Source organism: Scyliorhinus canicula, chromosome 3 (assembly GCF_902713615.1).
Source record: "Scyliorhinus canicula chromosome 3, sScyCan1.1, whole genome shotgun sequence".
NCBI lineage: Eukaryota > Metazoa > Chordata > Chondrichthyes > Carcharhiniformes > Scyliorhinidae > Scyliorhinus > Scyliorhinus canicula.
Window position 1 is genome coordinate 93,720,441 of NC_052148.1, and position 22,308 is coordinate 93,742,748.

A 22,308-nucleotide genomic window follows, 5' to 3' on the forward strand; every position below is an offset into this window, starting at 1 on the left:
GGGCCCATATAATCACCTGTGTAGGCTTTGTGAGCAGTCTTAAGTTGACTGGACGCTAGCAGCACTGTTTGTAGCTGCTCCTGTAATATCGTTATTGTAAATAAATATTGGTGTGGTGACGGAATTCCTGCCTCCTGTGGATTACTACAGTGGCGATGAGGTAAACTAAGAATTTTGCGGAGACCAGCTGCCGCACTCGGAGAGTAAGCCTTTCCATTTTAAAAATGCCGTTTTTTGGGAGGTTAGAGGCATTTGACCCGGCTATTGAGGACTGGTCCCAGTATGTGGAGAGAATGTGTTACTTCTTCCGGGCAAATGATATACTGACGGACGAAAGGAGACGGCTTATCCTGCTGTCGGCGTGCGGACCCTCCGCTTTCACCATTATACGTAGTCTGACTTATCCCGATGCGCCGGACACTAAAAACTTTCCAAGAAGTAACGGAATTGGTGAAAGAGCGCTACGACCCAAAACCACCCCTCATTTTGCATAGTTACAGATTCTACACAGCGAAGCGGGAAGTCAGGGAATCAGTCACGAATTTCTTGACCCGCCTGAGAAGGCTGGCAGAAAAATGTGAGTTCGGCCCGACGCTAAATTAAATGCTTTGGGACCGGTTAGTGTGTGATATAAACGGCCTCACAATACAGAAACGCCTGTTGGCGGAAACGGAGCTAGACTGCAGGCAGGCGTTACAGCTCGCACTGTCCCTAGAAAAGGCAGCAAGTGGGGCGCAGGAACTACAGGGCACACCAATGGAGGTAGATACCTGTGAGAGGGACTACCACAACGGGTCCTGCTACCAGATAGCCGCTCTCAGGAAAAACCTGAGGAAAAGAGGAAAAAACGAAAACCCCAGAACTGCCGCCAAGTCTGCCAGGACTAACTGGAGACAGAGGGAAGTACCGGCTGAGGCTCCCCCAACAGAGAAGGACCGTTTCTGGCACCAGACAGAGTGGGGTAACAACGACAGAAACCCAAGAAGGAGGTGGCAAAAGAGGAATAGCAGGTGGGGACGCAGGGAAGTACACAACCTAGACGCCCCATCCTCCTCTGAAGGGGAACAATTATATAATATTGTAACGAAGAAAGCAGAACCCATTAGGATTACCCCACGGGTGAACGGGCGGCCGACAATAATGGAAATAGATACGGGTGCGGCCGTATCAGTAATGGGAGTGGCAGCATTTAGAAAAATCAAAGATGGACTCCAGCCACTAACCCTAACAAAAACATCGACGAAACTTAGTACCTACACGGGGGAACCCCTGGAAGTTCTAGGCACGACTCATGTACCTGTGGAATATGAGAAACAATTGCTCAGATTACCGTTGACGATAGTAGAGGGCTCCGGATCGAGCTTAATTGGATGGAACTGGCTGAAAGACCTAAAATTAGATTGGATGAAAATTTTCCAGAGTGAAAGCGGGCAGTTGGGTGGAGTACTCCAAAAATACCCGGAGGTCTTCCAGGAAGGTTTGGGGGAAATCATAGGCGCCAAAGCAACTTTGCACGTGGACCCAGAAGCCCTTCCGAAATTTTGTAAGGCTAGGCCAGTACCTTTTGCATTAAGGAAGAAAGTAGATGACGAAATAGAAAGGTTACGGCGCGACGGCATTATCAGACCAGTACAGTTCTCGGAATGGGCAGCGCCGGTGGTACCAATTTTGAAGCCAGACGGCTCGATACGTCTCTGTGGTGATTTCAAACAGACAGTAAGCAAATACGCACTGCTGGACAAATACCCAATCCCGAAAATAGACGACCTATATGCCAAATTGGCAGGTGGGCTTTTGTTCACGAAACTAGACATGAGCCACGCCTACCTGCAGTTAAAACTGGACAAGGGCTCCCAGAAGTTCGCTACGATCAACACCCTGAAGGGCCTTTTTCGTTATACTAGGCTACCTTTTGGAGTGTCATCAGCCTGCGCTATATTCCAGCGTACGATGGAAAATATTCTGCAGGGACTACCGCAGGTGGCGATTTATTTGGACGATGCCTTAACCACGGGTAGGACAAACAGGGAACACTTAAGGAACCTGGAGGAAGTGCTCAGGTGTTTCGCAAAGGCAGGTGTACGGTTAAAAAGGGAAAAATGTGTTTTTCTGGCCCCACAAGTGACGTACCTGGGATATAAAGTAGACGAGTCAGGCTTACATCCATTAGAAGACAGAGTAAGGGCAATAAAAGAAGCCCCAGCTCCCACCACGGTCCAGGAGTTACGATCATTTCTAGGGTTGGTAACCTATTATGGAAAATTTATTGAAAATAGGGCATCCATCCTAGAACCCCTCCACCGGCTACTAAAAAAGGGGCAAGAATGGAAATGGTCCACCCGCCAAAACCGAGCATTTAGGGACATTAAGGAACAGCTGTCATCCGAATATGTCCTAGAGCATTATGACCCAAGGAAGGAGTTGGTGGTCACTTGTGATGCATCCCCCTACGGGGTAGGAGCCGTCTTAGCCCATAGAGGAAGGAATGGGGAAGAACGGCCAATAGCCTATGCTTCGAGGACCTTGGCGATGGCTGAGAGGAAGTACACCCAAATCGAGAAGGAAGGACTGGCGGTGATATTCGAAGTAAAAATATTTCACCAGTATCTGTACGGGCGGAAATTCACCATAGTGACGGACCATAAGCCGTTATTAGGGTAATTAAAAGAAGACAAGTCAATACCCCCGATTGCATCAGCTAGAATCCAATGCTGGGCGTTGCTACTGGCGGCATATAGATACGTTCTGGAGCACAGACCGGGAACGCGAATAGCACATGAAATGAAAATGAAATGAAAATCGCTTATTGTCACGAGTAGGCTTCAATGAAGTTACTGTGAAAAGCCCCTAGTCGCCACATTCCGGCGCCTATCCGGGGAGGCTGGTACGGGAACCGAACCGTGCTGCTAGCCTGCTTGGTCTGCTTTAAAAGCCAGCGAGTAGCCTTGTGAGCTAAACCAGCCCGCTTTGAGCAGACTTCCCCTCCCGGACACTCCACCGCAAATACCAAAAGTAGAGGAGACAGTAATGACTCTAAATTTTTTGGACACCCTACCAGTAGACGCACAACATATTCGGTTGTGGACGCAAAAAGACCCAGTTTTAGCCAAGATGAAGCATTTACTGCTAACAGGGGAACTGGAAAGACCAGTGGAGCCCCAAATAATCGTAGAAGGCGGTATCCTATTATGGGGAGCCCGGGTAATCGTCCCAGCTCAGGGCCATCAGGCAATCTTAACTGAGTTACATCACGGACACCCAGGGGTGTCTAAAATGAAGATGCTAGCTCGAAGCTACGTTTGGTGGCCAGGTTTGGACACAGACATAGCAGCCTTGGTACGTCGGTGCCAGGAGTGCCAACAGGGGCAAAGAGTGCCACCAGCGGCGCCATTGCACCCGTGGGAATGGCCAGGCAGACCGTGGACCCGCCTGCATATTGACCACGCCGGCCCTTTCATGGGCTCAATGTTTTTGGTGATAGTGGACGCCCACTCCAAATGGTTGGACATCCACCGGGTAAACACGGCAAGCACAGCATCGACAATTGAAAAGCTCAGGGCCTCGTTTGCAACACATGGACTTCCGGAGGTATTGGTGTCGGACAACGGAACGGCATTCACAAGTGGGGAATTTGGAAAATTCCTGAAGGAAAACGGAGTCCGTCACATCAAAACGGCTCCTTACCATCCAGCGACCAACGGCCTGGCAGAGAGAGCGATCCAGACACTTAAAGCGGGACTCAAGAAGCAGCCGGCAGCGTCAATAGACACAAAGCTCTTCCGCTGGCTGTTTGATTACAGGACCACACCGCATTCCACAACGGGCATACCGCCAGCTGAACTCTTAATGGGAAGGCGGCTGCGAACAAGGCTGAGTCTCCTTTTCCCAAATTTAATGGGGAAAGTGGAGAAACAACAGGAGGCCCAACGCAGGGGGCATGATAATAGTCGGCAGCAGAGACATTTCCAGGTGGGGGCACCGGTTTGGGTCAAGAATTATGGGAATGGACCAACGTGTGTCAAAGGCACGGTAGAGTCCTAAACAGGGCCCATATCCTATGAGGTTTCAATAGGAGGTAAGGTGCTGAAGAAACACCTAGATCAAATAAGGGCAGCGGAACCACACCTGGAGGCAGGCGAAGCAGGACCGCCTCAAGCTGGGATAGCCCAGACGGAAAGGATACCCACACCCCAGCGCCGAGCAATTTCTCCAGACCACGTCATCCAGTCATCAGAGTCGGAGATGGACACACTCGACGAGGCCGCCGCGACACCTCTCCCCAAGGAGGAGGAAGACCAACTTCCAAGGAGGTTGTCAAGGAAAAGACGGGCACCTATAAGGTACACCCCGCCCACTTCGGAGAACGACCCGGCGGACGACACAGAGGTGACAGACCCAGACAGGAGGAGCAGGAAGAAGCTCAGAGGAATGCCAGCTGGCAGGAATTCTTCGGACCTTGGGGTGTAATGAACTCCAATTGGCTTTATTGGTTGGCCAATTGGAGTATGAGCTCCCTCAATGATAGCTCATTGAGGCGGCCCATATAATCACCTGTGTAGGCTTTGTGAAGAGTCTTAAGTTGACTGGACTGCTAGCAGCACTGTTTGTAGCTGCTCCTGTAATATTGTTATTGTAAATAAATATTGGTGTGGTGACAGAACTCCTGCCTCCCGTGGATTACTACAGGAAATAAGTAAATAAAAGCACAAAGTGAAGTTTAAATCAAAGGGATGTGGACATTTCACAGTTCTTCATTTTTTTCTGAGGCTACGTGCTTTTTACTGAGCACTCTTTTCATTATTTCCCTAATGTCAGTCCGTCCTGCCGAGGTTTCAAACTGCGTATTTCAGGGGGTGGAGGTCAATTCTAACCGACCACTTGGTGGGAATGGGCTGTAATTGCCTGAAAATGATCTCTGACAAGTTATCGCTCAGTCTGCAATCCATTCATCCATCAAAAGATACTGACCGAGGTGGCGGAGGCTCAGCTGCCTGTCTGGTTCAGCACAAGACCATTTTTAATGTGTTAATTGGTTTGCTGTGGGGCAATTTTGAGGCACCAATGGACAAGACTGCTCCACTTGGTCCCGCAAAAATATTCTAGACACTCAAATAAGTTTATCCACCTATTGTCTGCTCTTTGGTTCTTTTAGGTGCCATTTTGTGTTGCTCCGTCTGTCTGATACTTGTACTAGACTGATCCCCAATACTCTCGGGTACTGTTAAGAAGGAAGGACAGGCATGCATTTATATAACGTCTTGCATGAGCTCAGCTTGTCCTGAAGTGCTTCACAACCAAGGATGTAATTTGGAAGTGTAGTCACAGGTGAATTGTGGGCACAGATAACAACCAATTTGTACATAGCAATGAAAGAAATGACCAAATAATCTGTTCTTATTGTTGGTTGAGGAAGACATTTTGTTTCGGAAAATGGGGAAATCCCGGGCCCCCCTTGGAATAATGTCTTGGGCTGTTTTATCGCTGAGGGAAAATGAGATCTGAACTGTTTCTCATTTGACAGAATGGGACGCCCTCGCTTTTGCATTGAGGTTGCTCAAATCCTGCAGTAAAGTTTGAACTTACAAACCTCCGACATAGAGGCGAGAGGCACTGAGTCAAGACACACACTGAAATCAATACAATAAATTCTGCAAGTGTTCAATAGATCTGGGAAAATCCAGGAAGAGAAGAGGAAAATGAATGGGTGGAACCAAGTGCAGTGGCGGATGGTTCTGGCACGCCGTTCCTGCTGGCCGGAATGATGTGAACTTGCACCCGATGCTGTGCTTGCAGCCTAATAAATTCTGCATGAATGATTTTATCTCTGAATCAGCTGATGGGCTGAGAGATAATTCGTCCGCCGGCCATTAGCTACTGGGTTTGAGAAACCCAAAGCTATATTTAAACGCAAGTGCTACACACACATATATCAGTCCCTGCAGTTCACCAGTCACCAGGAGACTGCTCAAGATGGCCCTGAGCCACAAGCAAAAGGCCATCACCCTCAACAAGAAGTCAGCACCCTGCTTCAGCCATCAGACTGTGATGCCTTGATCAAGGAGACCAGGTGCAGAAATCATCTGACAATCATCTCTCTGGCCTGGGAGGCTGACCTCCTGGGGTCAGCATGGCTGGCAACCAGGCCTGAAGCGCAACGCAGTCCAGGAAGCTGGTGGTAGTTTCAAAATCAATAGTTTTAGTGTGGCGATCATTTTGCAGCCTAAATCAATATGTTATTTAGTGCAATAAATGTCACATGGTTAGTTGCCATTTTAAACTCAAGACATTTTTAAAAGCTAAACCAGTTACTGCGCTATTGGCAACCAACCAGATTATTCACTCGCATCCTCCACCAGCACAGAGACACACACCTCAGGGCAGCATAGCTCCAGATTAGACCTGGGGTCACTTTCTGGCGATCACCTCACTGACACCACTCACGGCAATCGGAGGCAGGGACAACCCAGGTCTCCGGCACTCAGAGGGCTGCTGGAGATCAGCCATCCACTTTGTCCTGGTCAGATGATGAGCCCCTGGAATCGGCTGGCAGCTTACCGATGGAGATCCAATGGCAGACAATGGAACATCAGGCAGAGGTCCAAGAGTCTCTCAGAAGACATGAGCGAACAATGGAGGAGTCCATCTGCATTCTGTCTGACGTCATGGCTCTAACAAGGAAGCACCTTGATGCCACCGTGGGGAGGTTAGCAATCACCATGGAGACAATGGTCCAGCAAGTCTTGTCCGATTTGCGCTCGGCCCTGCACTCCATGGCCACACATTCTGGTGGTCATCAGTATGATGTAGGTAACATGGGAATGAGATGTGCTGTCACTATAAGTAAATTGTACATATTGAAACTCATTAGATGGGTCTGTGAATGTTCTAGTCAACGGCCACAATTGGGCGAAAGAGGCCGAGCACAAGGCGCTGCCCGGCCCGCGGTTCTGACCCTCCGTCTGGGCCAGTGCCTGTGCCCGGTTTGCCGGGAGCAGCTGCCGGAGTGGGTGACGCCACCTTTCAGACGCTCACTGTGCCTGGGCTGCATCCAGCAGATGGTGGAGGTCAGTCCAGCTGGCTTGCTGGTCAGCGAGAGTCGCTGGGAAGGTGGGGAATGGTTCAGTGGCAGCAGGGCTATAGCCCCGGTGGTACATTGAAGGGAGAGATCGGCAGAAGCTGTGTGGATCAGGGAGCGGAGTGATTGAAGCGATTGGAGGGCTGCTCGAGCATTTCTCCAAACAACAGTTCGGAGCCAAGGAGGCAAACTACAAGAGAATTGGACGAGCTCTTCCTCTTCCTGACTGAACATAGGGCACAAAAATAAACAATGGGTTCCAGCTGGATTTTAAAAATTTTCCCAAGGCTACTCTCTGCAAACTCTCCCCTGCTGATCCTCTTCCTACATATTTTATGACGATAATTATAGTATGTTCTATAATTATGGTTATGTTCTATGTTTATATGTATGGAGCGATCTGCCAGGACTGTAAGCAGAATAATACTTTTCACTGTACCTCGACACACGTGAAAATAAATAAATAAATTAATTAATTGGAAATATGATTTTGGACTTTGGAATCTTCTTCTCACGAGAGTTAGTCATCTTCCTAATCATGTGACAGTCCCATTAATAGATGAACATTCATGTGATGTCAACCTCAATGTAACTAATCTCCAGACCATTGTGATCATGTGTTTAAATCTTTATCAATAGTGTATGATGGGAGGGGCAGCATGGCGGCACAGTGGTTAGCACTGGGACTACGGCGCTGAGGACCCGGGTCCGAATTCCGGCCCTGGGTCATTGTCCATGTGAAGTTTGCACATTCTCCCCGAGTCTGCGTGGGTTTCATCCCCACAACCCCAAAAAATGTGCTCGTTAGGTGGATTGGCCAAGCTAAATTGCCCCTCAGTTAGAAAAAAAATAATTGGGTACTCTAAATTTATATTTAAAAAAAATAGTGTATGATGGGGAAGATTTGAACCCTTATTCCTCAAGGGACAGGAATGGTCGAGGACATTTCATCAGCAATGATACTTTAGTGGCATTTGGTTCTCCCCACTGTGAGTGTCTGAACACAAGACATGGGGCGCAATTCTCCGCACTCACGACGGTGTGGAGAATAGCGGGGGTCGTAAATTTTTACGGCCACACTGGTCCGACGCCCTCCCGCTATTCTCCCCCCCCACCCCACGCCCAACTCCCGACACGAATCGCTGCCGCCGTTTTTTTACGGCCAGCAGCGATTCTCAGCTGGCCGATGGGCCAATTTCCAAGGCCTTTACGGCCGTCTTTACGAACGGCAAACACACCTGGCCTGGCCGTTCATAAAAACGGCCGTAAAGTCCCGATCTTGGCAACCATGGCACCGATTGGCACGGCAGTACCACGGCCGTGCCAAGGATGCCATGGGCCCGCGATCGGTGGGCACCGATCGCGGGCAGCGGGTCCGATTCCCGCGCACTCTTTGTCCTTCCGCCGCCCCGCTGTATCAATTCGCGGGGCGGCTGAGGGGCATCCCGGCCCGCGCATGCGCGTGTTTCGCGCAAATGCGCGATGACGTCATCTGCGCATGCGCGGGTTGGAGTCTTCCAATCTGCGCATGCGCGGCTGATGTCATGTGACGCGTCAGCCGGTGCAAACTCTGGCAAGCGGGCTTAACGAAATTCGTCAAGCCCGCGATGCCGGAGTTCACGGCCGCGGCATGCTAGCCCCGACCAGGGACCAGAATCGGTTCCCGGTCGGGGAGGGGGAGGTTGGCGTCAAACCCGCCCGGTTTTGACGCCAGCCTTACGATTTCTCCCTGTCTGGGAGAATCACGCCCATGAACTTTAGAATGAGACCCCCACGCTGGTCTGCATCTCACTCGTGGCAGTATGTGCACCATTAGATAGTGTCAAAAGCATTAAGCCTTGTCTAGCATCATGACATTCCTCAGTGTACTTTAAGTTGACAGAGTGAGCCAATTAGTTGCTCACCGCTGACCACAGCTATGATCAAATCCTAACGAGTCATAAGGTCAGAACACCCAACTGCAGGACCCATCCTCTCAGTGATGGTTCGTCTATCCCCTGAAATGACAGGGAATGGCTTGGAGGGCGAGGGGACTTGTGTCAAGATGACCTCACTCAACTTTACTCCTCCTGGAACCTGCCACGGACACATCTCCCATATCTTCCCTCCTCCATGACATCCTCAGATTGACCCTCATCAGCCCCCTGAGTTTCCTCCGCAACTTCCTCGTCCAAAGAACTCTCATCCTCCTCCAGTTCACCCTCTGACAAGGGATCACCTCTTTGCAAAGCCAGATATTCAAGGGTTCAGCAAACTGCAAACATCCATAAGACCCTCTCTAAACATATTGAAAAGAACCACCTGAGTAGTTCAGACATCTGAATTGTATCTTTGGAAGCCCTATGGTCTGCTCTCTAATGGAACGTGTGACGCTGTGAGCAGTTTTGAACCTCTCCTCGACATGAGTTTGAGGGCAATGCCTCGAAGTCATCAGCCAATGTTCTCCCCAAGTAACCATCCCTGCAGATGTTCTGACCCCTTAAAATCCCAGGTACCTGCGAGTGGCTGAGAATGCAGGAGTCATGGCAACACTCAGAGTAACCTGCGCACACATGCATTATGTTCTTCCGATGGTTGCACGCGAGTTGCACGTTAATGGAATGGCAGCCCTTGCGGATTATAAACACTAGGTTCTGCTGCCAGGGAGCCTGGATAGCTACAAGGGTGCAGTCTATTACACCCTGCAGTCTTGGGAAGCCTGAAATAACTGCAAATGCAGTGAATCTTTCAGCCTGGCTATCCTTGTCTGGAGCAAATCTGACATTTGATGGGCCCCCCTTTATCGGTGACCACCTTCATGCATCAATGTGTTGGGGACTGACAGATGCTGCACAGGTTCCCTGTTGATCCCTGGGAAGACCCAGAGGCAAGGAAATCGAGTGCTGCCATCATCTTCAAAGTCATTGGCAGGCGGAACCCTCCACCCAAGTAGTGTCAAGTCTTCATGAAGAATGTGACATATGTGAGGTACAAAATGTATCTGGACAATTGCGTCCGGCATTGCCTCTCTCATTTTTAAGGAGAAGACGCTTCGATGATAAATCTGCGATCTGGCAAGTTACCTCTGCTCTTTGACTCTGTCCTCCTCAAAGCTTTGTTCATGCTCAGGCTTCCCTTGGCCATGTCCCCCATGCAGTGCATGTCGATGCCTCTCTCTCCTTTCAGTTGCTCATGGTCAATGAGTGGAATCCAGTTAGCCACTGGTGAATGGTACTCATTGTCAATCCGTGACTGTCCTTCATTGACCCCCCTCTTTTAGCTGCTGACTAAGGCTAATTCCTTAAAGTGAGATATGAACGGACGCCATCTTTTATGCAACTCCTCCTCATTCCCTCTTAAACTAAATTTAACCTTCTCTAGGCTCAGAAACTACATTAAGTCTTCCAGCCATACTGATGCACAGGGTGGCGAAACTGACCTCCGACCCAAGAGGATCCGCCTCCTTGCCACCAGCAAGGCAAAGGCTGAGACATCTGCCCCGCCCCTGCCTGGAGCTCTGGCAAGTCTGACACCCTGAACATGGCTCCCAGTGGACTGGGTTCTAGGTCCAACTGTAACACTGACGACATGGTGCTAATGAAGGTGTTTGAGAATTTCCTCAGTTTCAGGCACGACAAAACATGTGTACATGATTGGTCGGCCCCCTCTGTCACAAATGTCCTCAACCCATTCAAACAGGCGACTCATTCTCGACCTCGTCAAATGTGTTCTGTTAACTACCTCCAATTGTATTAGTGCCAACATCGCGCATGAGGTCGATGCATTTATCCTCTGTAATTATTCATACCAAAGCCCTTCTTCCAACATCTCCCCCAATTCCTCCCCCCATTTGGCCTTAACCCTATCCAGGGATTCTGACGCTGCTTCCATAATTTTCCAAAAATAGCAGAGGTAACTCCCCCCTCTATCCCGAACACTATCAACACCTCCTCCAGCAAAGAAGGGGGTAACATTGGGAATGTAGGCAAGATCTTTTAACGAAAGCCCATAGTTGTGTATCACGGTAGCACAGTGGTTAGCACTGTTGCTTCACCGCGCCAGTGTCGCAGGTTCAATTCCCGGCGTGGGTCACTGTCTGTGCGGAGTCTGCACGTTCACCCCGTGTCTGCGTGGGATTCCTCCGGGTGCTCCAGTTTCCTCCCACTAATTCCAAAACTCGAGCTGTTTGGTAATTTGGACATTCTGAATTCTCCCTCGGTGTGCCCGAACAGGCGCCGGAATGTGACGATTGTGGGATTTTCACGCTCACCTAGTCACTTAATTGAAGTGTCAATGTAAGCCTACTTGTGACAATAAAGATTATTATTATTATCTAAAGACCTCACTCCTTGGCAGCTCAGATCGGATATCACGCTGGCACAAATACTGTTTTTGGCCTCATGATATTTTGTGGCCTTGAGGGGATTTACACCGACAGTTAACAGGTCTGCTAAATCCCGCCCAATAGGTGGAAAAGCTTTTCGAGTGAGTGGAACATTTTTGTGAGACCAAGAAGAGAATTTCTGCCCATTGGTGCCTCGAAATTGCTGTACAGCAAACCAATTAACACATTAAAAGTGGTCTTGTGCTGAACCAGACAGGCAGCTGATCCTCTGCCACCTCGGTCAGGGCCTACGGCTGGATTGCAGACTGGACGGTAACCGGTCAGATACAATTTTCAAGCCATTACAGCCCATTCCCAGTGGTCAGTTAGGATTGACCTCCATCCCCCCGTTCCATTCGGTGTTGTGCTTGGATGTGATGGGGAGATGATTCTCGGTTATTCCAGATGCTCAACTCAAGCTTCAATTTGCAGAGACTTGAAACCTCAGCAGGTTGGACTAATACTCGGAAAATAATGAAAAGTGTGCTCAGTAAAAAGCACATAGCCTCAGAAAAAAAGGAAGGACTGTGAACCATCCACATCTCTTTGATGTAAATTTGACATTAGTCTTAGTCAGAAATGAGGAACTAACATGTTTTAAACTTGAAAATTTCTGAGAAATTGTACCCATGACCCCCCCCAAAGAGATGGTAGAGAAAAAATCCAACCAAACTGGCAAACCACACCCTCAATCTTTGTTATAAATTGCCAGAAGGTGCGCACACTCACCACTCACAAATTGACTGCAACGATGATATTTCAGGCTTTATTCAGATCTGCAGTGATTATTTACTTCCTAATACCAGGCGGTAAGTATGTCTAAGTATTTTGGTCCAACACATATTGATAGGAATTATTAGTTGAAATGTATGTGTGAGTTTCTGTTGTGGACAAACAGAAACTTTCAATTAGTGTGAGCTTTAAAAACGTAACTGCTGGAAGTGTAATGATAATAAAAGGGGGAATTTTAATTTGTTTTGATCAGGATAAAATGAAAGGAGCAGTTAAAAAGGAACAGCTTAGGGCAGCACGGTGGAGCAGTGGATTAGCCCTGCTGCCTCACGGCGCCAGGGTCCCAGGTTCTGTCCCAGCTCTGGGTCACTGTCCGTGTGGTTTGCACATTCTCCTTGTGTTTGCGTGGGTTTCGCCCCCACAACCCAAAGATGTGCAAGGTAGGTGGATTGAACACGCTAAATTGCCCCTTAATTGGAAAAAAAAAAGAATTGGGCACACTACTTTTTTTTTTAAAGGAGCAGCTCTATGTCCCATTGTTTTCCCAGTCCCATTTTAATTCCTTGGCCTGAGAGTAGATGAAGCTCCCACCAGACTCTAGATTAAGAAATATAAGCCGGGGTCCCATGATCACAAGAAGCTCTGAATGTATTTTAAAGCAAAGCTGGGCAGCACAGTGGCACAGTGGTTAGCACTGCTGCTTCACGGCACTGAGGACCCATGTGGAGTTTGCACATTCTGCCCGTATCTGCGTGGGTCGCACCCCCACAACTCAAAGATGTGCAGGGTAGATGGATTGGTTAATTGGAAAAAAAATAATTGAGTACTCTAAATTTTTAAATAAATAAAGCACAGCTGTCCCACGGTAGAGTAGGTGGGAAACTGACACATCCTCGGGCAAGTTCTAAAACCTTCCTTATTGCGGCCAGAATGAAGAATGTTCTGTCGACTTCGATATTAAACGTTAAGACTTCTTCTGCCGTAGGTTCTCCACCCTCACTCCTTTAACATCCTTTGCAACACTAGCCCCACGCTTAATGGCTTGTTGCCAGAAGTTTTCACTTACTTCAGGCAGCCTGTGGACCAGCTGAAATCTTCTTCTGCAACACCCTTTCCATCATCCACTATTGCTTTAAATCCAAAATGAGTAGTTCCATATCCCCAGAATGGCTGAGAGATAAAGGCATTGGTCAGCTGAACTGCTCCTTTTTGAATTGTGTCAAATACCCCATCATGTTGTGACTTGAGCATTGCAGATGATGGAGAGCCTTTGAGACAGTTAAATCTACCCATCATTGTGTATGTGAAGAATGCCACTGGGGCAAGGCCCTAGAAAAAACGTAATGGCTGTGAAATGTACTCCTGCAAGTGTTGGAGAGATGGAAGGAAGAGAAACATATCTCTTTAGCTGCAATTCAATGTCTTGGAACCAGATACAAATTTACAGCAAGTCTATTTGGCCTTTTTTACTAAGTGCATAATTGGACAGAGATTCTCCGTCTATTTGTACCAGGTTTTAATTCGTATTACCAGTGGTGCCGAGAGAGAATGCTGAAGGCCATTGGTAAATGGCTCCAAACTGTGAAAATATTTATACTTTGTGGAGTTGCAAACATAAAAACTAGGAGCAGAAAATAAGCATTTGGCCCTTCGAGGCTGCTCCACCATTCATTATAATCATGGCTGATCATTCAACTCAGTAACCGGCTGCTGCTTTCCCCCAATATCCTTTGATCCCTTTATCCCAAAGAGTTATTTCTTGAAAACATGCAGGCGGGATTCCCTGTCCGTTCACAGCAGTGGGAATCTCCGTTCCCGCTGCAGTGAATGAGAGATTTGGCTGATCGCCAAATTCTCCGACGGTAGCAGAGCGACTCGCAACTGAGAATTCTGACCACAATGTTTTGGCCTCAACTACTTTCCACAGGCTCACCAATCTCCGGGTGAATAAATTTCTCCTCATCTCAGGCCTAAATGCTACACCCCATATCCTTAGACTGTGACCCCTGGTTCTGGACTCCCCCACCATCAGTAACATCGTTCCTGCATTCCCTTGTCTGGTCTTGTTAGAGATTTATAGGCTTTTGTGCAATACCACTCCCCCCATTCTTCTAAACTTCAGCGAATATAATCCTAACCGACTCAGTTTCTCCTCGTACATCAGTGTTGCCATCTCAGGAAGGAGCAGCAATGCTCCTCATGGCTCAACAAAGCAGCTGGCAGCTGCTGCTAGCCCAGAGCTCATTCCCTCTGAGGATTGTATATTTTGCAGGTTCTACATGATCTTCATCGTCAGTAATTCGCTACCCAAATTGCTGCTGATAGAATCTAAGAGCGGTTTTTCCAGGCGAAGGGGCATCCACAGCTCTCCCATTCCACAGAGATAAAGTCCAACATTCAATTTCAGAAGCAAGCTACATATGTCCTCTCCAGATTCAACCCAGTTTGAAGCAATTAGTGACTCTGACCACCTTATACACTTCAGCACTTGTAGTGTTCTCTATATCACTCACAGTTCTGTTCTCAGGCAATATCCAGTTTCTCTGTTTTTGTTCTTTCAGATGACTGTGTGGAAATCATCGGGGGTCAAAATGTCAGACCTCATTCCAAACCTTACATGGCATCAATCCAACTTTATAGACGTCATATATGTGGAGGAATATTAATCAAACCAGGATGGGTACTCACGGCAGCACACTGCAATCTGTAAGTTACAATAACTGTAATATGTGTATGAACCATTTTCAGAACAGTTTAGTGTTTTGTGTCTTTTTCCTATGATAGAATCAGTCAAGGTTTACACAGTCTTTGCTGAATCTATAAGTGGTTTATATCTTCTATATGGCAGTCTACAGTTAACCTTTCTCATGACCCTGAATTTCCTCAGTACCTTGAATAGTAACGCTGCTGTTCGGCTATTATTTGGCTGAAAAGACCAAAGAAGTCTGAATTTTAGTGCATTGAATTTATTTATACTGTAATTGTGCTCAATATACACTCGTCTTACACCTCCCATCGTGTTAATTTGTAAAATTGCAGTGTTCGGGTACTTGAAAGATTCCCGGGTATACAGCTTCATCATGAATTTACAGAGTCACTCCACTGCAGGCACCGCTCACTCCATGGCAATTAGAGTTAGAAAAGTCCTCAGATTTTACAGATTCACCTCCTTCCAATTCGCCAAAGTGAATCCATGCCAGGGAACCATTAAAACCTGTCCTGCAAAGAGGATGGACACCTTTCAAAGAGCCGTCTATGCTCTCCTTCCGTACATTAGCTTGATTCGTTAGCTAACTGGGTATCTCCATTGAATTCACATGTGGCTGACATTGCTGACTGAACAGCCACTGATATTTGTGAATAGCAAATGATGCGATTGGGAAGACTATCAATTTGTCTGTCATGCGAACCCAGCTGCGTCTCCACAGTAACTGCTGCAAGAAGATTTGGAGAGCAGAAGCTTGTCCTCTCCTGCCCCCCCCCCCCCCCCCCCCCCCCCCCCGACTTCCCACTGTCACCACAGGAGTTCCTTTCAGTCCAACGGGACTTTGTCACAAAACTTCAGCTGAGTAAAGAAAAAAATCCCTCAAGGTTTTCATGATTGAGTGACACAGTGCGAGATATTTATATTGTGTATTTCAATCAATACATTTCTTTTATTTTAAAGAGTTCCCACATTTCCTCAGTGTTGTGCTTGTCCCTGTACCTAACTGTGCTTTCCGACAACCTATATTTAAATGCTCCCTGAAGGCCTGTGGTGATTGGTGGAGGCTGCTCCTCTTATACTAAAGGATGACGGGATTAAATTGACCCTAGACTCAGGACAACAGGACACTGAGTCACTGCTGCTGCAGCTGCCGGGAACTCCTTGGCAGTCTGCTATTGCTCACCATCATACACTGCCATAGGATTCTGTTGGGACTGGCTGTATCAAGGATCAAGCTGTTGTCAATCCAGAAGGCCCTGGATCTGCACCTCACTGATCAGTTGGATAGCAGGTTTAATGACCAGCCTGGTTATTCAGTGTATTGTTCTGAGTATTCTAGAAATAAAAGATGTCATACTGGTCATAATATTAGTTTTAGGAGACTCCTAACCAGGGGAGAAGGCAGGAGAATGGCACTCAGTGAATTGCCCATTCAGTGAGCTGGTGCAGACATGACAGGCTGAATGGCTTCCTTCAGCCCTGAAATTCTGAGATTCTGTAAAGAGCAAACCTTATAATAGAGATAAAAACAGAAAATGCTGGACAATCACAATCTGACAGCATCTGTGGAGAGAGAAGGGAGCGAATGTTTCGAGCCTGGATGGCAAAGAGTGTGCATGTCAGCTACATCCTGGAACTCTCGGGTGACTCTTTGTCATCCAGACTCAAAACGTTAGCTCCCTTCTCTCTTCACAGATATTGTCGGACCTGCTGAGATAGTCCAGCATTTTCTGTTTTTGTTTCAGATTCCAGCATTCGCATGAATTTGCTGTTATAATAGAGAGCGTAAACATGAATTAATAATATTTTTTGAAATGTGTTTGCTGCAATTGAAATAATTAGGAAATCATGGTGAGTGGTTCTGGTATTTTAAGCTGAGATTTTGAAGTGAAGTTCACTGCTTATGTACTTAATGTGTCCTCTTCATAATCACATATAGCAAATTTGAATACCGAAATATTGAGGTGGTTCTGGGAACAGATTCACTGAGCAGAGATAAAGATAAATCAGCGCAAAGACTCGTGGTGAAGCAGAAAATTCCTCATCGTCGCTTTGACAGTAAAACCTTTGACAATGACATCATGCTGTTCCAAGTATGTGATTTTTAATGAATTATTTCCATATTTACTCTCATCCTATTCTGATCAAAATAGAATAAATGATTGATGTACAATCAATTGTACAAAGACTAAGGTTGGATACAACTGTGGCTTTATTGCAGTGAGATGTGTCTCCTCCCACAGCAGCTGGCGAAATGGCTGCTGAATATAGGACACGCATATTTATATTCCTCCTACTGGGCGGAGCCAGCAGACAGGGGCTACCGGCGAACCTGTAGTACAGGTCCTACCTTACACCACCTAATACAGGTGTAACAGTGGTTTACCACACTGCTTTTATAATAATCTTTATTATTGTCACAATTAGACTTACATTAACACTGCAATGAAGTTACTGTGGGAATCCCTTAGTCGCCACACTGCGGTGCCTGTTTGGGTACACTGAGGGAGAATTCAGAATATCCAATTAACCTAACAAGCACATTTTTCGGGACTTGTGGGAAGAAACCGGAGCACCCGGAGGAAACCCACGCAGACACGGGGAGAACGTGCAAACTCCCCGCAATGACCCAAGCCAAGAATCGAACCTGGGACTCTGGAGTTGTGAAGCAACAGTGCTAACCACTGTGCTACCCTCCAACCCATGCATCATGAGCTGCATGGCTGGGAGCTGCAGTAGTCAGAAAACCTCCAGCCCTGAAGCTCCAGTGCAAAAAAAGGTTTTGAGGCTCTTCATGAACCTGTTGCTTGTTTCTCTCTGATCCTTGAATCTCTTTTGAGGGGGCCACTTACCCTCAGTACATTTTCTAATCAGCCTCCATAACCTCCAGTTAAAGTCGCAAAATATCTATGTATTTACCACGGTCAGAAAGGACAGAGTCACACATCACATAAAAGTCCACTTTCACACTTGCCACCTGCTCAATCTCCAACAAATAGTTTAACAATATAACAGAAACCATGGGCGGAATTCTCCGCAAGGCCTGATGCCGTCGTGAAACCTGGAGAGGTTTACAACAGCGTCGGAGGCCGCTCCTTGCCCCCTATTCTCCCCCCCCCCCCCTACCCGGGGGGCTAGGAGGGCTGTGCCGTAAATCTCGGCCGCGGGGCCTTGTCGCTGGCGTCAAGGCCTGGAGCGCCGAGAATGATACTGCCGATGCACCTAATGACGTCAGCCGCGCATGCGCAGGTTGGCCGGCTCCAACCTGCGCATGCGCAGCTGACATCACGACGGCTGACGGCTCAAACCCGCGCATGCGCGTTTGCCGTCTTCCCCTCCGCTGCCCCGCAAGACGCGGCAGCTTGATCTTGCGGGGCGGCGGAGGGGAAAGAGTGTGTCTGTTTGAGACACCGGCCCGACAATCGGTGAGCACCGATCGCGGGCCAGTCCCCTCCCGAACACGGTCCTGGTGCTCACTCCCCTCCCCCCCCCCCCCCCCCCCCCCCCCGCAAGCCACAAAACAGCTTCTGGCTCCATGTTCACGCCGACAGCGATCAGGTGTGGTTGCCGCCGGCGTGAACCGGTCGGGAACGGCAGGCCGCTCGGCCCATCCAGGTCGGAGAATCGCGGGTCGGCGTGAAAAACGGTGTCGCAAAACGCAACACGCCATTTTGGGGGGGGGGGGGGTGGGAGAATCGCGGGGGGTGCCAGAGCGGCCCTCCCGCGATTCTCCCACCCGGCGTTGGAGCAGAGAATCGCGCCCCATCACTTCACGGCTTTTTGGCTAAGTTCAAGTGTAAGATCAAGTGTGATAATGCCTGTTCTTGTTAGCTTGGCTTTGGTATATATCTCTTGTGGGGACCACGCATTGGATTAATTTGATTTGAAGGAGATGTATTAGGCTTTGCCTCTGTCCACTGTGAGCTTTGGCTCTGTAAAACTGAGAAAGGAAAAACATTACAACAGAAAGAAAACAACCAACTTACTGTGGCGCTAACAATTGCACACAAAGACTCGAGACATGTACAACAAGGCTTTATTGCTGTGTGATGCTATTCCTCCGGCTGCAACAGTAGAATAGGATCTGAGTGACTCACATGCATATTTATACACAAGCTCCCTGTGGGCGGAGCTAGCCGGCAGGGGCTTACCGGAGGAACCTGTATTACAGGTACAGGCATACATCCCCCTACTGCAAGTACACATCACTACAGTGGTTATGACCACACTTACACAGGTGAAGTGAGGCACAGGGTCAGCAGCATATCCGCGCCTCTGTTTCTCTCTCCACAGATGCTGCCAGACATGCAGCATTTTTCAGCATTTTCTGTTTTTGACCAGAATTTTCTATTTGGGAGACGATGTTCTCCTGCCGGACGTAAATAGCCTCTGATTTGCACTCGTGCTGGGAGTGCAAATCTAGACGTGTTTCACTTTCTCTTGCCATGCAAATTTCTGCGTGATGGCGATTGTGAGGGATTCCCTCGCGATCCCTACTATCAGGCCACCATTTTGAGAAGGCGGCTCAATATGGAGGTCCAGCAGCTGGACCCCTTTTCCCCCCTGCAACACAATTCCGCCTCCCCCACAATGGGGGGTCACCGCCCCCCCCCCCCCCACAGTATGAGGGTGACCCAACCCCACCCTCCTGATCCCCTCCAAAGGCCCCATTACAGAGACCCTATTACTTTCCTTGATGAATGTCGGCCTTTGGGACATTGAGATCCTGCTGCATGGTGTGTTGTCTATCCTGAAGGGTTCAAGACATAGGAAGGAGAGTTCTCGATTGAGTTTGAAAATTGGCTGTCATGCTTTGGTAATCTTGATTTGCAGTGTGGGTGCATTAGATTCGATGGAGCACAACCTATCCAGTTTTTGAGCCAGGCTTTGTGTCAAAGAGTGTGTGAAAGATAAATAATTAATTTCAGAGACTGGTGTATGAAAGAAAACATAAAAATTATCTTTACTTATTACAGCTGCAGTCTGAGGCAAAACTTAACAATTTTGTAAAAGTCCTACCTCTGCCCAAATATGATTGCGATGTGGAAGAAGGAACCACCTGCACAGTTGTGGGATGGGGAAAGACAAATGTAAATATCAACCGGCTCTCTGACAACCTTAAGGAAGTAAACGTAACCATCATTAACAGAACAAAGTGCAACAGTCAAATGTATTACAACAACAACCCTGCAATAACTACAAACATGCTCTGTGCTGGTGACAGAAATGGTGGAAGAGATTCATGCCAGGTAAGTTAGATTGTGTAAAAAGTGGTTGCAATATCAGAGCAGAACTATTGGAATTGGTTAGTTAGTGCTGTATAAAATGTGCTTCAAGCTTACCATCAATCTATTCTTGAGCTATTAATTAAGGATGAATTAATATAATCGATTCACACACCTAGCCAACATAATGTACTTAAATTCTCTGTCATAGTGGTGTCAATACATCAGGAATAACCAAAATATAGTTTTAATTTTCATGGTCTAATGTTCCTCTTCTAAAATACATGCAAAATGGTCAATTCCTGGATTGAAAGGAGAGATAAAGAGATGGAAATATAGACACCATTATCTGAGCTTCCAGCAGTTTTTTCACCTAAGCCTGGAAATTGAGCTCCTCGTCACCCTACTCAATCTGCTCATGTTAAAAGCCGTACTTGATGGCAGGGAAAGGACCCCTCCATTAATGGCTGCCTCCAACATTAGTGAGGCAAAGAAGAGTGGGTGAAGAGATGTCAGGGGCATGGGGAGGGGAGGGTGTTGGTGCAGGGGGGAGTACAGAGAGGAGCCTAGGGTACAGGGGAAGAGGAGGGGCTTCTAGATTTCCCCACAAAAGGAAACATTCTCTTCACATCAAGATCCTTCAGAATCTTATATGTTTCAGTCAAGTCACCTCTTACTCTTCTGAACCCCAGCGAATACAAGACCAATCTGCCAAACCTTTCCATTCCAACTATTGGTCTGGTAAAACTACTCTGAATTGCTTCCAATGCATTTGCACATTAATTCAACAATATTCCAGATCTAATCTCACACAAAGCCCTGGACAACTGAAGCATAACCTCCCTACTATTGTAATCATTCCCCTCACAATGAACAATAACTTTGTATTAGCTTTCCGAATTACTTGCTGTACCTGTTATTAGACTTCAGTGATTCATGCACTAGACCCAAGATTGTCCCAGTTTTAAATTAAATCTTTTGCAATTCTGGAATAAGTTTAATGAACTTACCAGGTCAACCAAGGTGGGAGAGCCCATCATTATCTCAATTAATGCAGAGTGTAAGGCATCTGTATTACATTAAAAAAACAACTCAAAAATACTGACAATAATTGAGTCTGTATTGCTATTACATAGTCTACATACAGTTTAACCTCATCTACCAGAATGATATGGACTCACATCCAGGTTGAAATGGACTGGTGTCTTCTGGGATAGCTGGTGGCCATTTTGTGTGAGACCTGGCTGCCAGTCAACTCAGTTACGGCTTGAGGTTTGCGTATCATCCATCACCACTGCTCTAAATGTGTTAGATGTTGCAGGATGAATCTCAGTTCCTCTTTACTCTCTGTAAAACCTTTGGAAAATAATAAAATTATAACTGCTTAATAACTCTTATTCATAAAATGATGTAACAAGAGTGTTGATGCATTTCTCGTAGATTTTGATTAATCAATGTTTCTTGTTGTTTCAGGGAGATTCAGGTGGGCCATTGATATGTGAGAATGAGCTCCAAGGAATTGTCTCTTTTGGGAAAAAATGTGGACTTCAGTTCAAGCCTGGCATTTATACAAGGATCACCAAATATATTCAGTGGATTCAGGGAATAATAGCTTGAATCTTACAAAATGTTTTGGTTATTTTGAGTTTTATGCATTATTTCTGTCCTCTGTGGATTGCTGTACCTTGGCTGGCTAACGCAATGCCATTTGCAATTTAAATTCATTGAGATGGTTTTAAAATAGGATCCTGTACCTATCCCCTGCTAAAAGCTCAGACAGTTTGTGCATTAATAAACTGTAAAGTTGTGAATGATCACAGCTGTGTTGTTGAATTGGTGAAATACTTGTAGGTATTTTGTTTAAGCAGCAAAGTGGACCAATATTTTTGTGCATAACTGTTTATCTCTTTTGTGCTTCAATAAATACATGATCATCTTCTGTTTGAATGATTTGAAGTGTCGACTTGAGTGAGCTAGTTGTACATTCCTTTTATTAATCTGAACACTGTGGCTAACCCTGCTCCAAGAGACAAGACAATAAACTAAAATACTAAAGGATTTCAGTGTTGTTGGAGGTACCATCTTTATAAACATACAAAACTGATGATCAGGAAAAGACCAGCTGTACTATCAAGTCCCCACCACATTCATGAGAGTTAGAAAATCAGAATTAAATACTTGCTTTAACACTCCAATAACACAAACC

General features: G+C 47.0%; 1 protein-coding gene across 1 annotated transcript in view; it reads left to right on the forward strand.

Annotated features, from left to right (window-relative positions):
• Positions 1-22,053, forward strand: part of LOC119963627 — an 83,099-nt gene extending 61,046 nt beyond the window's left edge. Inside the window, exons 10-14 of the mRNA XM_038792956.1 lie at positions 12,084-12,247; positions 14,732-14,876; positions 16,817-16,970; positions 19,854-20,126; positions 21,576-22,053. Of these exons, the coding sequence (XP_038648884.1) occupies positions 12,084-12,247; positions 14,732-14,876; positions 16,817-16,970; positions 19,854-20,126; positions 21,576-21,719 (880 nt within the window). The 3' untranslated portion in view covers positions 21,720-22,053. The remainder of the gene's footprint in view (positions 1-12,083; positions 12,248-14,731; positions 14,877-16,816; positions 16,971-19,853; positions 20,127-21,575) is intronic.
• The last annotated feature ends 255 nt before the right edge of the window (positions 22,054-22,308 follow it).